Source organism: Mandrillus leucophaeus, unplaced genomic scaffold, assembly GCF_000951045.1.
Source record: "Mandrillus leucophaeus isolate KB7577 unplaced genomic scaffold, Mleu.le_1.0 Scaffold128, whole genome shotgun sequence".
Taxonomy (NCBI): Eukaryota; Metazoa; Chordata; class Mammalia; order Primates; family Cercopithecidae; genus Mandrillus; species Mandrillus leucophaeus.
In genome coordinates, this window is record NW_012101209.1 from 3,831,292 (window position 1) to 3,846,594 (window position 15,303).

The window sequence follows — 15,303 nt, forward strand, 5'->3', positions numbered from 1 at the left end:
CTCAGCAGAAACTCTACAAGCCAGAAGAGAGTGGGCGCCAGTATTCAACATTCTTAAAGAAATGAATTTTTAACCCAGAATTTCATATCCAGCCAAACTAAGCTTCATAAGTGAAGGAGAAATAAAATCCTTTACAGACAAGCAAATGCGGAGAGATTTTGTCACCATCAGGCCTGCCCTACAAGAGCTCCTGAAGGAAGCAGTGAACATGGAAAGGAACAACCAGTACCAGCCACTGCAAAAACATGCCAAAATGTAAAGACCATCGATGCTAGGAAGAAACTGCATCAACTAATGAGCAAAATAACCAGCTAACATCATAATGACAGGATCAAATTCACACATAACAATATTAACCTTAAATGTAAATGGGCTAAATGCTCCAATTAAAAGACACAGACTGGCAAATTGGATGGAGTCAAGACCCATCAGTGTGCTATATTCAAGAATTATTTTTTTAAAAAACGATGAGAACACATGGGCACATGGGGGCAACAACACATACTGGGGCCTGTCAGGAGGGTGTTGGGGGAGGGAGAGCATCAGGAAGAATAGGTAGTGGTTGCTGGGCTTAATATCCAGGTGATGAGATGATCTGTGCAGCAAACCACCATGGCACACGTTCACCTGTGTAACAAACCTGCACATATACCCCTGAACTTAAAAGTTGAAGAAAAATAAATAAATCAATAAATAAAAAGCATTCTATGGCCAGGTTGCAGTGGCTCATGCCTGTAATCCCAACACTTTGGGAAGGAAGCTGAGGTGGGTAGATTGCTTGAGCCGAGTTCAAGACCAGCCTCTGGGCAACGTGGCGAAACCCCATCTCTACAAAATATACAAAAAAATTAGCTGGGTGTAGTGGCGTACACCTGTAGTCCCAATAGGAGGATGACTTGAGCCCAGGAGGTGGAGGTTGCAGTGCGCCAAGATTGTGCCATTGCACTCCAGCTTGGGGAACATAGTGAGACTCTGTCTCTTATAAATAAATAAATAAAAAGGGATTGTAACCACATTTGCCAAAAGCAAAACAAAACAAAACAAAAACCTAGAAAATAGCCAATCTAAAACAATCAACCACAGTTCAAATAACTTAACTGTATTTTGATTTGTTCTTTCCCCAGGTTTGAAGCATTTTTAAATATGTGATAATTAGAGTACAAACAAGTGAAGTCTCAGTTTTTCATTGATTTTTTTCATAAGATAAACATTTTTCTGTGACATTGCATAACCGTCAGTTTCAATAAGCTAAGCAGCCAGCTCTCTAAGGAGTAAAAGAAGTCTCTAAAAGCAGTGGTTTTGCTCCCTTACCAGAGGCCTGCAGCTGACCAGAAAGGAAAGTGAGGACATGCGTGTTCAGGGCACTGCGTGGTACGTCACTGGAAACCAACTCCAACCAGCTCTTTCCTTGTTCCTTGTTTTGTTCCAATCACTATTGACAAGGGAAGTGTAGCTAAAAGCTGCATTCATCTCTGTCTCCTCCCTTCTGTCTTTAGACTTTGTTGCTTAAAATAACAGCAAGCCTCAGGGTAGGTTTGCTCCAGAGTGTCCCAGTTTTAGCACTGAATGTCTTGCTGGGCAACTCCTGTCCAGGGCAAACTGGGACAGTTGGTCACCCTACCAGGGGAGAAGTGAGATGAGTGTGCAGACATATTTGGCCAACCTGTCCCTGTCAGAGCTAAGGTCCTGCCTGTAACTTTTCTATCAGGATGTGGGTAGCCAGCGTGTGCCCTTGGGCTTCAGGACCACCTCTATGCCATGCCCACCTGCTTCTCATGCTCAGTCACTGGATCCTGGGCTATCTCATCCACTCATCCAGCCTAGAGGCACCTAACTGGGCTATTCCTGTAGGGGCTCATGAGAATAAATGTGACATTTAGGTGAAAATAAGCTCTGGAATTCTTATGTTTAATGCTGGCCTGCCTTAAGCGTCAGCTTTGAAATCACTTCTCATGATCATTATTCTGGTTTATTTTTTGTTGCATTTGACTTATGTGCCCTTCAGAAATACAAAATGGTTTCCTTGCTTTGCAAAGGAAGGGTTTCCATTTGTACCCAAAAGTACACATCGCCTGTGTGAGATTGTGCAGTTCAGCTCTTCACTGTTTTTTGGTCCAGAGAGTTGGTGCTCTTGTTATGATAAGTCTTGACTAACAAGAGAAGCAACTCAGGGATGGTCCTCATTCCACGTCAGTTCAACATGTAATATAGTGCTGTACATATAAATTTGTTTTTGCTGTAACATGGGGACTTTGCTGTTGTCCCTTAAGGATGAAAAAAACATCACATTGATTTCAAAATATAGTAATGATTGTCAGTAAAGAAAGCTGTGGGAGACACATGAGAGATGCAAGCTGCCTATAGTGGCCATGAAGAGTAAAACTAAATGGATGTGCTATGAATTTGCTGATTGATCAGCATCTTTTACACTGAATTCTAGAAGAAGAATCACTTTATGCATGATGATCTTTGCTAATCAGCTATAATCAGGTCTTCCTAGAATGGTGAAGTAATTAAACCTTGTTCACTGGTACTGATCATATGTAATTGTTTCCATACTGTTGGCCAAAACAACTATAGGAGGTTTTGCAGAGGCCATAAGTACTCAAGGTCTTTGAGGTAATTTCTCTGTATAAACAATGCAAATATTTTATGACTGGAGTTGAGTTGAATTTTTTTCACAGGCTTTAAATCTATCAGGATTTTCCTGTGGGTTTCTTCTTAGGGGAGTGGGGGTGGTGATGGTGACTGACTAACTTGAAAGGCCTCATGTTCCTGCAGTGGGGGCCCGGGGCTCTTTCATCTTAGTCTGACTGCTGTCCCACTGCTGCTTGAGGATTTGGAGTGTGTAAAAGTCCTGGACTTTTTAATTATGTTTGAGCCTTTTAAGAAGCCCGCACCATAAAGGGAAAGACGGAAACATATGCAGTGAAATATTTTATATCCAATTTGAGGATTCAACCAAAGGTCTCCACCCGGGCCAAATAGATCAGAGCCTTCAAATAGATCAAAGGTAGCGTGGAGTTGAGGCTGACCTCTTTGTTGGAGGTGGAGTGGCAATACTTTATGATAATATGTTAGTTGCACAGAAGTAGCATTAAAGTAGAAAAAAGGAGGGTATATTACTCAGATTTCCACCATCTAAATTAATTATTAACATTTTTCAAACTTTGTATTCCATATATGTGAATATGTACACTGATTTTTATAGTTATAATCGTGATATACATTATATTTGACTTTCTGCTTTCATACGTAACATTATGTGATAAGCGTTTCCCACATTGCATCATGGTTCAACGAAACATTTTTAAATGGTGTTATAATATCCTACAGAATTCCTGTACTGCTGTGCATTTACCTACTCAATTATAGGACTTCTGGATTGTGTTTGAGTTTTTTATTATAAGACTCAATGAATATATATAATTTTTAAAAAATTCTTTGGACCTGTTTTCCTAGAATATATTCTACAAGTTGAAATTACTGGGACAAGGAATTTCAACATTTTTAAGTTTGGGGGCAGAAAATTGGCTACTGCTTTTCTGAAAAGTAGAGCCATTTTATACTGTCCCCATTAGTTCTTCAACTTTATCAGAATTGGGAGTTATCTGAATTCTTTTTACAAGCAAATTGAAAATTGTTTTAGGATTAAAGAAAAGAATTACCTCAGTGTTGTTTTTCCTGTGATAACCATCAGTTTGACCCACACACAAAATTGTATTCTAGGAAGAAAGAACATTCCTCACTGTTGACAAGCAGCTGTCATATTTTTAAAAAGGAAGTTTTACAAGTGGCATGGCAGGCATAGTTGCTTCCAATAAGAAACAAATTTGAGGCACCTGAATCTCTGTCTGCTGCTGCAAAACAATTATACTTGCCACTGAAATCAGTGTAGGAGAGGAGGACAATATGGATTAGCAATACCCAAGAGAATGCTCAGCTTGCCAGTGACTGCAGTGCCTGAAGTTGAAGTTAATGAAATGCAGGCTTCATGAGAATCCTAGGGGGTAGTATTCCTTAGTTCCACTAAAATGTAACCACAGTCCTCTGTCTTAACATAGCCATAAATCCAAGTAAAACCTGTATATATGTATCACTGGGTAATACAACACAAATGTTTTTGCAACCAAGAGAGGCCTTTATGCAGATTACTATGAAGAATGCAGTGGTAGAGACAAGGCTTGAGTTTATTTCAGATTGTTGTTGTTTGTGGCTAACTAGAAGAAAATCTCAGAGAGATTCTTGTCTCTTTTTCTCTCTCGCTGGCTCACTGTTTATACCTGGCTTGATCCATGAGCTTCACCTCCTCAATCTTGCATTTGCTGATGGCTTGATTTCATTTCAGGTTCTGATGTACAATGGCCAACTGGACGTCATCGTGGCAGCTGCCCTGACAGAGCGCTCCTTGATGGGTATGGACTGGAAAGGATCCCAGGAATACAAGAAGGCAGAGAAAAAAGTTTGGAAGATCTTTAAATCTGACAATGAAGTGGCTGGTTACGTCCGGCAAGTGGGTGACTTCCATCAGGTAGGACGATGCTTGGGGGCAGGCAGGTTGTGGGAATGGGAGAATGGGATTGAAAAGAAAGCCTGAATACCAATGAGACATGGCCGACCTTAAGCAAAGCCATACAACAGCCAGTGTGTTGTCTTCTGTGGCCCTGCTTTCCACAGAGAAGAGTGGTCTGAGTTCATACATACATAGGACTAAATATAAAACCAGACAAAAGTTTAGGCATTGTTCAAGAGGTAAGGAGACAATTCATTAAAAAGACAGTGCTCAGTCCAAAGAAGCAAATCATTAATGAGAGAATTGCATTGTATTTGGGGAGAGAACTTGACAAATTGTAAGAGGAACTTTCAACACAATCTGTTCTGGCAAACGTGTGATCACATTTTTGTATTACATGTGGAGCCTCAGGACAAAATCTCTCTAGCTGATACCCTAGTGCAACCTCCACTTTGGGGTCAGATGTTACTCTCATCATCTTCCTTTCTTGTAATGTCCTCTTCAAGTTTTGGAATCATGGTTATATTGGCCTCATAAGTTGGGAAGTGTTTCCTCTTTCTGTTGTTGGAAACAGTATCTTTAAGTGTTAGGAGAATTCACTGGTGAAGCCATCTGGGCCTGGAGATTCTTTTGAAGGAAGGGTTTTGTTGTTGGTATATAATAAGTGTACATCTTTATAGAATACATGTAATATTTTGATACATACATTTAATGTTAATGACCAAATCAGTGTAATTAGGCTATCCATCACTTCAAACATGTATCATTTCGTTATATTGGGAACATTTCAAATCTCTTCTAGCTATTTTGAAATATACAATATATCGTTCTTAACTATAGTCACCCTACTGTGCTATTGAACACTAGAATCTATTCCTTCTGTCTAACTGTCTGCACCCATTAACCAATCTCTCTTCATCTTTCCACCCATCCCCACTTCCCAGCCTCTGGTAACTATCATTCTATTCTTTACCTCTGTGAAATTAACTTTTTACGCTCCCACATATGAGTGAGAACATACGATATTTGTCTTTCTGTGCCTGTCTTATTTCATTTAACATAATGACCTCCAGTTCCATCCATGTCACTGCAAGTGATAGGATTTCATTCTTTTTATGGCTTAGTAATATTCCATTGTGTAGATATGCCACATTTTTTAAATCCATTCATCTGTTTATGGACACTTAGGGTGATTCCATGTCATGGCTTTTGTGAATAGTACTATAATAAACATGGAGTGCAGATATTCCTTTGATATACTGATTTCTTTTCCTTTAGAAAAATACTGAGTAGTGGAATTACTGCAGCATATGGTAATTCTATTTGTAGTTTTTTTTAGAAACCTCCATATTGTTTTCTATAATGGTTGTACTAATTTACATTCCTGCCAATAGTGTATGAGTTCATTTTCTCTGCATCCTCATCAGCATCTGTTATTTTTTGTCTTTTTGGTAATAACCATTCTAACTCCAATGAGATGATACCTCATTGTGGTTTTAATTTGTATTTCCCTGATGATTAGTGATGTTGAGCATTTGTCCATATACCTGTTGGGCACCTGTATGTCTTCTTTTGAGAAATATCTATTAAAATCCTTTCCTCATTTTTTAATGGTATTATTTGTGTTTTGTGCTCCTCAGTTGCTTGAGTTCCTTGTATATTCTGGATATTAGTCTTCGGTCAGATGGATAGTTGGCAGATATTTTCTCCCATTCTACAGGTTGTCTCTTCACTGTATTGATTGTTCCCTTTGCTGTGAAGAAACTTTTTAGTTTTTGTCTATTTGTCCATTTGTGGTTTTGTTGCCTATGCTTTTTGGGTCTTAGCCATAAAAGCTTTACATACATGAGTGTCCTGAAGTGTTTGCCCTGTTTTCTTTTAGTGGTTTTACCATTTTGAGTCTTATGTTTAAATCTTTAATCCATTTGAGCTTATTTTACATGTATATGGTGAGAGATAGGGGTTTAGTTTTTGAGCTTATTCTACGTGTATATGGTGAGAGACGGGGGTTTAGTTTCATTCTTCTGCATATGGATCCCAGTTTACCCAGCACTATTCATTGAAGAGGGTGTCCTTTCCCCAGTGTATGTTCTTGTCAGCTTTGTCAAAGATTATTTGGCTATAAATACATGGATTTATTTCTGGGTTTCCTATTCTGTGCCATTAGTCTATGTGCCTGTTTTTATACTAATACTTTGCCATTTTGGTTATTATTGCTTTGTAGTATATTTTTTAATCAGGTAGTGTGATGCCTCCAACTTTGTTCCTTTTGCTCAGTATTGCTATGACTATTTGGGGTCTTTTGTGGTCCATGTGAACTTTAGAACTTTTTTTTCTGTTTCTGTGACAAATGCCATTGGTATTTTAATAATTATGCATTGAACCTGTAGATTGCTTTAGAGTCAGTATGATCATTTTAACGATGTTAATTTTTCCAACCATGAGCATGAAATGTCTTCCATTTGTTTGTGTCCTCTTCAACTTCTTACATCAGCATTTTATAGTTTTCCTTATACAGACCTTTCACCTCCTTGATTCAATCTATTTTAAGGTTATTTATTTATTTTGTAGCTATTGTAAATGGGATTGCTTTCTTGATTTCTTTTTAGCTAGTTCATTATTAGTGTATAGAAATGCTAGTGAGTTTTGTATGTTGATTTTGTATCCTGCAACTTTACTGAATTCATTTATCAGTTCTAAAAGTTTTTTGGTGGATAAAAGTTTTTTATTATAAAAGATTGTGTTTTTTCTGTATAAAAGATTGTGTCATTTGCAAAGAAAAACAGTTTGACTTGCTCTCTTTCAGTATGAATGCCTTTTGTTTCTTTTTCTTACCCAATTGCTCTGGCTAGGACTTCTGGTACTATGTTGAATAGAAGTGGTGAAAGGGGACATTCTTGTCTTGTTCCAATTCTTAGAGGAAATGCTTTCAGCTTTTCCCTATTCAGTATGATGATGTTTGTTGTATATGGCCTGTATTATGTTGTGGTATGTTCCTTCTATGCCTGATTTGTTGACAGTTTTTATCATGAAGAAGGTATGTTGGATTTTATCAAATGTTTTTCTTAATCTATAGAGATGAACTTACGGTTTTTGTCTTTCATTCTGTTGATGTGATATATCATGTTTATTGATTTGCATATGTTGAACCATTCTTGCATTTCTGGGATAAATTCCACTTGATTATGGTATATTATCTTTTTGATGTGTTGTTGGATTCTGTTTGCTAGTATTTTGTTGAGGATTTTTACATCTATATTCATTAGGGAGATTGTAGTTTTCTTTTTGTGTGTATCCTTGTCTGGTTTTGGTATCAGGATGATAGCCTTGTAGAATTAATTAGAAAGAATTCCCTCCTCTTTAATTTTAAAGAATTAGTTTGAGAAGAATTTGCGTTAGCTCTTTCCTGAGTTTGGCAGAATTTGGCAGAAAAGCCATCCAGTCCTAGACTTTTCTTTGTTGGGATAATTTTTATTACTGATTCAATCTCATTATTCTTTATTGGTCTGTTCAAGTTTTCTATATCTTCCTGGTTCAATCTTGTTAGGCTGTATATGTCCAGGAATTTATCCATTCCCCTAGGTTTTCCAGTTTGTTAGGCTAAAGTTGTCCATAATAGTCTCTGATGATGCTTTGTATTTCTGTGATATCGGTTGTAATGTCTCCTTTTTCATTTCCAATTTTATTTATTTGAGTTTTCTCTCTTTTTTTCTTGATCAGTATAGCCTAGTCTAGTTTATTGATTTTATTTATCTTTTTTAAAAACAGGCTTCTTTGTTTCATTGATCCTTTGTATTTCTTTTTAGTTTCTATTCCATTTAGTTCTGCTCTGATTTTTATTATTTCTTTTGTTCTAATTTTGGGTTTAGAACAAAAGATACTGGGTTTGGTTTGTTCTTGATTTTCCAGTTTTTTAAAGATGCATCTTTAGGTTGTATATTTAAACTCTCTACTTTTATTTATTTATTTATCTATTACTATAAACTTCCATCTTAGCACTACTTTTGCTATATCCTATAGGTTTTGGTATTTTGTGTTTCCATTTTCATTTGTTTCAAGAAATTTTTAAATTTTCTTCTTGATTTATTAATTGATTCAGTGGTCACTCAGGAGCATGTTTTAAATTTTCATGTATTTGTACAGTTTCCAAAGTTTTCCTTGGTACCGATTTCTAGTTTAATTCCATTGTAGTCTTAGAAGATACTTGATATGATTCTGATTACTTTACATTTGTTGAGGCTTGTTTAATGGCATAACAAATGATCTGTCCTGGAGAATGTTTCCTGTGCTGATGAGAAAAAAATGCATTATGTAGCAGCTGGATAACATGTTCTGTAAATATCTGTTAGTTCTATTTTGTCTAAAGTGCATTTTAAATCTGATGTTTCTTTCTTATTTTTCTGTCTAAATGATGGCCAATTCTGAGACTGTTTGTTGAAGTCCTCAACTATTATTGTATTGGAGCCTATCTCTCCCTTTAGATTAATACTATTTGCTTTATATATTTGGGTGCTCCTGTGTTGACTGCGTGTATTTAATATGATTGGGATGGTTATATCCTCTTGCTAAATTGAAAACTTTTTCTTTTCTTACAATTTTTATCTTGAAACCTATTTTATCTAATATAAGTACAGCTACTCCTTCTCACTTTTGGTTTCTGTTTACATGGAATATAATTTTTTATTCCTTTACTTTCAGTCTGTGTATGTCTTTGCAGCTGATGTGAGTTTCTTGTAGGTAGCTGATAGCTGATATGGATTGCATGTTTGTCCCCTCCAAGTCTCATGTTGAAGTGTGATTCCCAATATTGGAAATGGGGCCTGATGGAAGGTGATTGGATGATGGGGGAGATTCCTCATGAATGCCTATGCACCAACCCCTTGGTGATAAGTGAGTTTTCACTCAGTTCATGTGAAACCTGGTTATTTAACAGAGTCTGGGACCTCCTCCTTCTGTCTCTCTTGTTCCTGTTCTTGTCATGTGAAACACATGTACCCACTTTGCCTTCTGCCATAATTGTAAGCTTCCTGAAGCTCTCATCAGAAGCTGAGCAAATGTTGGTGCCATGCTTGTATAGCCTACAGAATTGTGAGCCAATTAAACCTCTTTTCTTTATAAATTACCCAGCCTCAGGTATGTTTTTATTGTGATGCAGAATGGCCTAACGTAGTAGCATATAGTTAGATCATGTTTTATTTTTATCCATTCAGCCAGTTTATGTCTTTTAAGTGGGGGATTTAATCCATTTACATTCAAAGTTATTATTGATAGGTGAGAACTTATTTCTGCCATTTTGTTAATTGTTTTCTAGTTGTTTTGTATATCCTTTGTTCCTTTCTTCCTCTCTTATTGCTTATCATTGTGGTTTGATGGTTTTTTGTAGTGGTAACATTTGAATCTTTTATCTTTCTCATTTGTGAGAAGCCAGTGAGTTTATACTTTCATGTTTTCTTGATGGTAGGTATCGTCCTTTCACTTCCAGATACAGGAGTCCCCTAAGTATTTCTTGTAGGGCCAGTCCCATGGTAATGCATTTCCTCAGTTTCTGCTTGTCTGGGAAAGACTTTCTTTCTCTTTCTTTTTTGAAGGATGGCTTTGTGGGTATAGTAATCTTGGTTGTCAGTTTTGTTCTTTCAGCACTTTGAATATATCTTCTCATTTTCTCTTGGCCTATAAGTTGCTGCTGAGAAAACTTAGTCTGATGGGGATTCCCTTATATGTGCCTTGACAATTTTCTCTTGCTAATTTTAGAATTCTTTCTTTGTTTTTGACTTTTGACAGTCTTAACTGTAATATGCCCTGGAGAAAACATTTTTGGATTGAGTCCATTTGGAGATGTTTGAGCTTTTGTTCTGGATGCCTATATCTCTTGCAAGACTTGGGAAGTTTTGGACTGTAATGTCATTAAGTAAGCTTTCTATGCCTTTGCTTATCTCTTCTTCTTTTGGAACACCCAAAATGTGAATATTTGATTGCCTGCTTTGTGGTGTTCCATATGTCATGGAGGCTTTCTTCGTTCTTTATTAAACTTTATATATATGTACTGTTTTGTCTGAGTTATTTCAAAAGACATTTCTTCTAGTTCAAAAAGTATTCTGTTTGATCTCTATTATTGAAGCTCCTGATTATATTTTTTTGTTTCATTCATTGAATTCTTCAGTTACAGAATTTCTGATTGGTTCTTTTTTATGTATCAGTCTCTTTGATGAATTTCTCATTCTGACTGTGAACTGTTTTTCTGATTTCCTTGTATTATTTATCTGTATTATCTTGTATCTCGCTAAACTTCTTTAATAACAGTGTTACGAAATCTTTCCCAGACATTTCATAGATTTATTTTTCATTGAAATCTGTCGCTAGAGAATTATTGTTTCTTTACACATGTCACATTTCCTTGCTTTTTCGTCTTTGTTTGTTTTTACATTGATATCTGTGAATCTGGTGTAACAGTCCCTTATTCTGATTTTTTGAATTGACTTTTATAGGAAAGATGTTTTTCAATAGATGCATCTATAGGGTTGGTTGTGTAGGGCACTTTGGTTTTGATTTTGGGTGGACACAGTAATGTAGTCTTCAGATGACTTCTTCAGCTATAATCAGTGTCAGTGATATCTTTGAGTTCCTCAGTGGGTTAGGCTGTGATTGTTAGTAGACACTGTAGTGAGGTTTTGCTATGGATTGGGGCACCAGGTGGGCCAGTTCTTTGGCACCAGTATGCTGTTTCTTGGGTTCCCAGGTGGCATACATGGAAACTGGTAGAAGCAGGTCTGAATGGGCTGATCCATGGGCCTTCATATTATTTGGCTGAGTCCCCACCCCAATCTCATCCTGAATTGTGGCTCCCATAATCCCCACATGTCATGGGAGGGACCCGGTGGGAGCTAATTGAATCATGGGAGCAGGTCTTTCCTGTGCTGTTCTCGTGACAGTGAATAAGTCTCATAAGATCTGATGGTTTTATAAAAGGGAGTTGCTCTACACAAGCTCTCTTGCCTGCTGCCATGTAAGATGGGCCTTTGCTTCTCCTTTGCCTTCCATCATGATTGTGAGGGCCCCAAGCCATGTGGAACTGTAAGTCCATTAAACCTCTTTCCTTTATAAATTACCCAGTCTCAGGTATGTCTTTATTAGCAGCATGAGAACAGACTAATACAGGCTTCCAGGTGGCTTGCTGAAGTGCTGGCAGTGGCAGCAGTGGGCTAGGCTTACAAGTGGATCACTGAACTCCTGGGCAGTGTGCATGGCATCAGCAATGGCGATAGCAGCAGTGGGCACTAGCACTGATGGCAGCAAACTTGGTGGGCCAGTCCACCAGCCCCAAGGTGGTACATATGCAGGTGAGTGCTGGTGGAGGTAGTGGCAGCAGGCTGGGAGTGGACATCCTCGGGTCCCTGGAAGGAATGCATGGGCTCCAGCATTGGCAGGAAAGGTGTATTGATCCCTGGGCCTCTGGATAATGCACATATGCACTGGCAGGCTGGGGAGGCCTGTCCTTAGCACCCCCAGGTATGGATGGGCAAGGAAGGCCTATTCCCAGGCCTCAGGACAATGCCCACAGGCACTAGTGAGGGTGGGACCAGGTGAGCTGGAGCTGTCCTCAGGCCCCTCAATGGTGTGTGCATACAAAGGCTGTGGCAGGCAGGACTGATCAATTCCCAGGCCCCCAGACAACATGCATAGGCACTGGCAACCTGTGTGGGCCCATCTTCAGCTCCATGGAAGGCATGTATGCATGCCAGTAGCAGTGGGTGGTGTAGGTCAATCCCCAGACTCCTGGACAATGTGCATGGGCACAGGTGAAGGCAGTACGGAGGCAGGCCTATGCTTAGGCCTCTAGATGGCATATGTGGGTGATGCCTGTGGCAGTGTGTGGGGTGGATCAATCCCCAGGCCCTCGAATGTCACACTAGGATGCCAGTAGTAGTAGCAATGGGTGTCTTTAGGCACTCTGATGGTGTTTGTGGGCACCAGTGGCAGTGGGGGGTGGTAGGTTGATCTCCTGGTTCCCAGATGACATGTATGGGCACTGGTGGTGGTGGCAGACAAGCAGACCTGTTTTTAGGTCTCCTGGTGGCAAGCAGACCAGGTTGATCTCCAGGACCTTGGATGGTGCCCTTGGGCCAAGAGGCAGGCAAGATGGGCCTGTCCTCAGGTCCTGGGACAGTACCTGGGTGAGCCAGTTCCCAGGCCCCTTAAGATATGTGTAGGTGTGCAGCAGCCGTGCTGTTGGGGGGTAAGGATTTGCTTTCAGTGGCAACACCCCCAGGCAGGCAGCTCTCAGGCTCTGGAGAGTGCATGCCCTGGCTCCCTTTGTCCCTAGGGCAGCCTCCCCAATGTGTTTCACTACCCATTCCTTGGGGTGTAAGACATTGCATGAGCTAAAGTTTTGGGGATGCGTCTGCACTGCTGGCTCCAGCCAGTATCGTGATGCTGTAAACCTTTGGGGAGATGTAGCGGGGTGTCTACAGGGGTTCAGGGATGTAGATATGTAGGGGATATTGGGCCCCAAGGTGTGATGTAGTCTGGTGGGGGCCAGGCTCTCAAAATGGCACCATGCTGTAGTTGCTTGAATCTCAGGGGATGTGTGGGACCCAGTGTGAACATCTTCTGTAGAACAATGTCATTACATGGACTCCAGGCATCTCTTTATACTAGTCTCAGGGCTTGTGAGGGCTGAGGGGCTCTCCTGTGGCTAAAATTGTAGGAGTCTGTGGTGGGAATATGGACTGCCAACTGCTGGAGCTCTCTTACTTACCTTTTCCCCACAGTGGGAGTTTCCCCTGATTCTGAGTTAATCTTGGCTGGGCCAGCTGCTTCACTTCCCTTTCCTTCTATGCCTCAGAAGTTCCCAGTCACTTTCCTGCTGAATTCCATTGTTTTCTTTAGATGTTCTATTTGACATCTAATTATCTATTTGCCATTCTGGTCCTTCTTTGTGGAGGAGGTGACAGCCGGGTGCCTCAGGCAGCCATCTTGAAGCCCCTCCAACGGAAGGTTTTCAATTGCAGATTCAATTTCTAAAGTAGATATGAGATTAATTACCTTTTCTGTTTCTTCATGTGTCAGTTTTCATAGGCTGTTATTTTTTTTCAAGAATTTGTCTATTTCATCGAAAATTTCAGATTCATTGACAAAGTTGCTTTATAACATCATCTCTTTTTTTTTTTTTCGAGACAATCCCACTCTGTCTGCCCAGGCTGGAGTGCAGTGGCATGATCTTGGCTCACTACAGCCTCCGCCTTCTAAGACATGAGGTCATGTCTCAGCCTCCCAAGTAGCTGGGACTACAGGCGTGCACCACCACACCTGGCTAATTTATTTGTATTTTTAGTAGAGACAGGGTTTCACCTTAGAGACAGGGTTTCACCTTGCTGGCCAGGCTGTTCTCGAACTCTTGACCTCAAGTGATCCACCCACCTTGGCCTCCCAGAGTGCTGGGATTACAGGCATGAGCCACCGTGCTCAGCCTGTAACATCATCTTAATATGATTTAATGTTTCTTAAGATCTCTGGTGTTTTTAGTAATTAGCACCTCTCTTGCCTGAGGTTTAACAATTTTATTCTTTTCAAAGAACCAATTTTTATCTTTATTTTTCTCGATTACATTTTTGCTTTCTGTTTTATTAATTTGTTCTTTATCCTTATTATCTTGCTGCTATTCTTTTCATTGTGTGTGACTATTCTTTTTTTAAAAGCAACATGAATTTTTAGACTTTCTTTATTTCTAATATATGCATCCAATGGGAGAAATAAATTCCTGTTGTTTAAGCCATCCAGTATCGTATCCTTATAGGACTGTTGAGAGGGTTCAGATAAGTTAATAAGCTTAGAGCAATTCCTGGCTTATAATAAATTTTACTATTTTTATTTTTATTATTATTACCCTGGATTGCTTACAAGAGTACATATAACAAAGAAAAAATTATAAATAGTAATAGTCAAGATTCAGGAAAATATGTTTATTGAAAATTGACATATAAGGGAAAGTCGGAATATTAATATTCAGGCCATTAAGGGCATATTCAAATGTTGAGCTGCCAGGGAGTGATGGACATGTTACCCACCCCTGTCTGCTACACTACTTTGTGATGAACATCTCACCAGGCACACACAGGATCTCCTCAAGATTGTTTGATGGCTGCCTCCACCACCTGTTATTTCATATCCCCTGGACCAGCCTTGTGAAAAGCTCCCAGGTGTGGCATCCCACATGTGTCCTGCTTGGCTCTTTGCATAAAACGTCCAGCTTGGGAGGCCAGATTGCTGCTTCAGGGCAACATGTCCCACAGAGGTGGGAAAAGGAATTGGCCGCCAGTCAGAAACTGGTGGCAAATATCACACTCAACCCGCTGACTCTTCTTGTGAATGCAAAACACATTTAGAGATGAAATGGTACTTCTCTGGCTGCCAAAAAACAAGTAACAAAAGAAGCAAGGCCCACATATGTTTGTGATAGTAGTGTTTTACCACGCAGCAAGGGATCTGCATTTTGTGTAGGTGATTTTAAAATGTTGGCAGAGATCCTTCCCCCTTAGTGCCTCAGCGTTGGTTTGGGGTGGTTTGTGGAGATGAGGGTTATGAGGAGGGAAAAGCACTCCCGTGTGAACAAAGGCATTCTCTGTGAGGCTTGGATCTAAGAATACTGTCCAAATGTCAAGCGTCTAATAATGAAGAAAACGGACCTTAGCTATGGACTTGCTTTTCAGCATTAGACACACAAAACAGAAGCATGAGTATGTGTCTGCCAAAAAAACAACCCCATTCTCTGCCAAACACCACAGCTCTTAATT

The 15,303-nt window shown here is 39.5% G+C and overlaps 1 protein-coding gene across 2 annotated transcripts in view; it reads left to right on the forward strand.

Moving 5' to 3' along the window:
- Positions 1-15,303, forward strand: part of CPVL (carboxypeptidase, vitellogenic-like) — a 172,007-nt gene that overhangs the window by 132,750 nt on the left and 23,954 nt on the right. For both annotated transcript variants that reach the window (XM_011972228.1, XM_011972227.1), the window contains exon 12: positions 4,349-4,531. In XM_011972228.1, the coding sequence (XP_011827618.1) occupies positions 4,349-4,531 (183 nt within the window). The remainder of the gene's footprint in view (positions 1-4,348; positions 4,532-15,303) is intronic.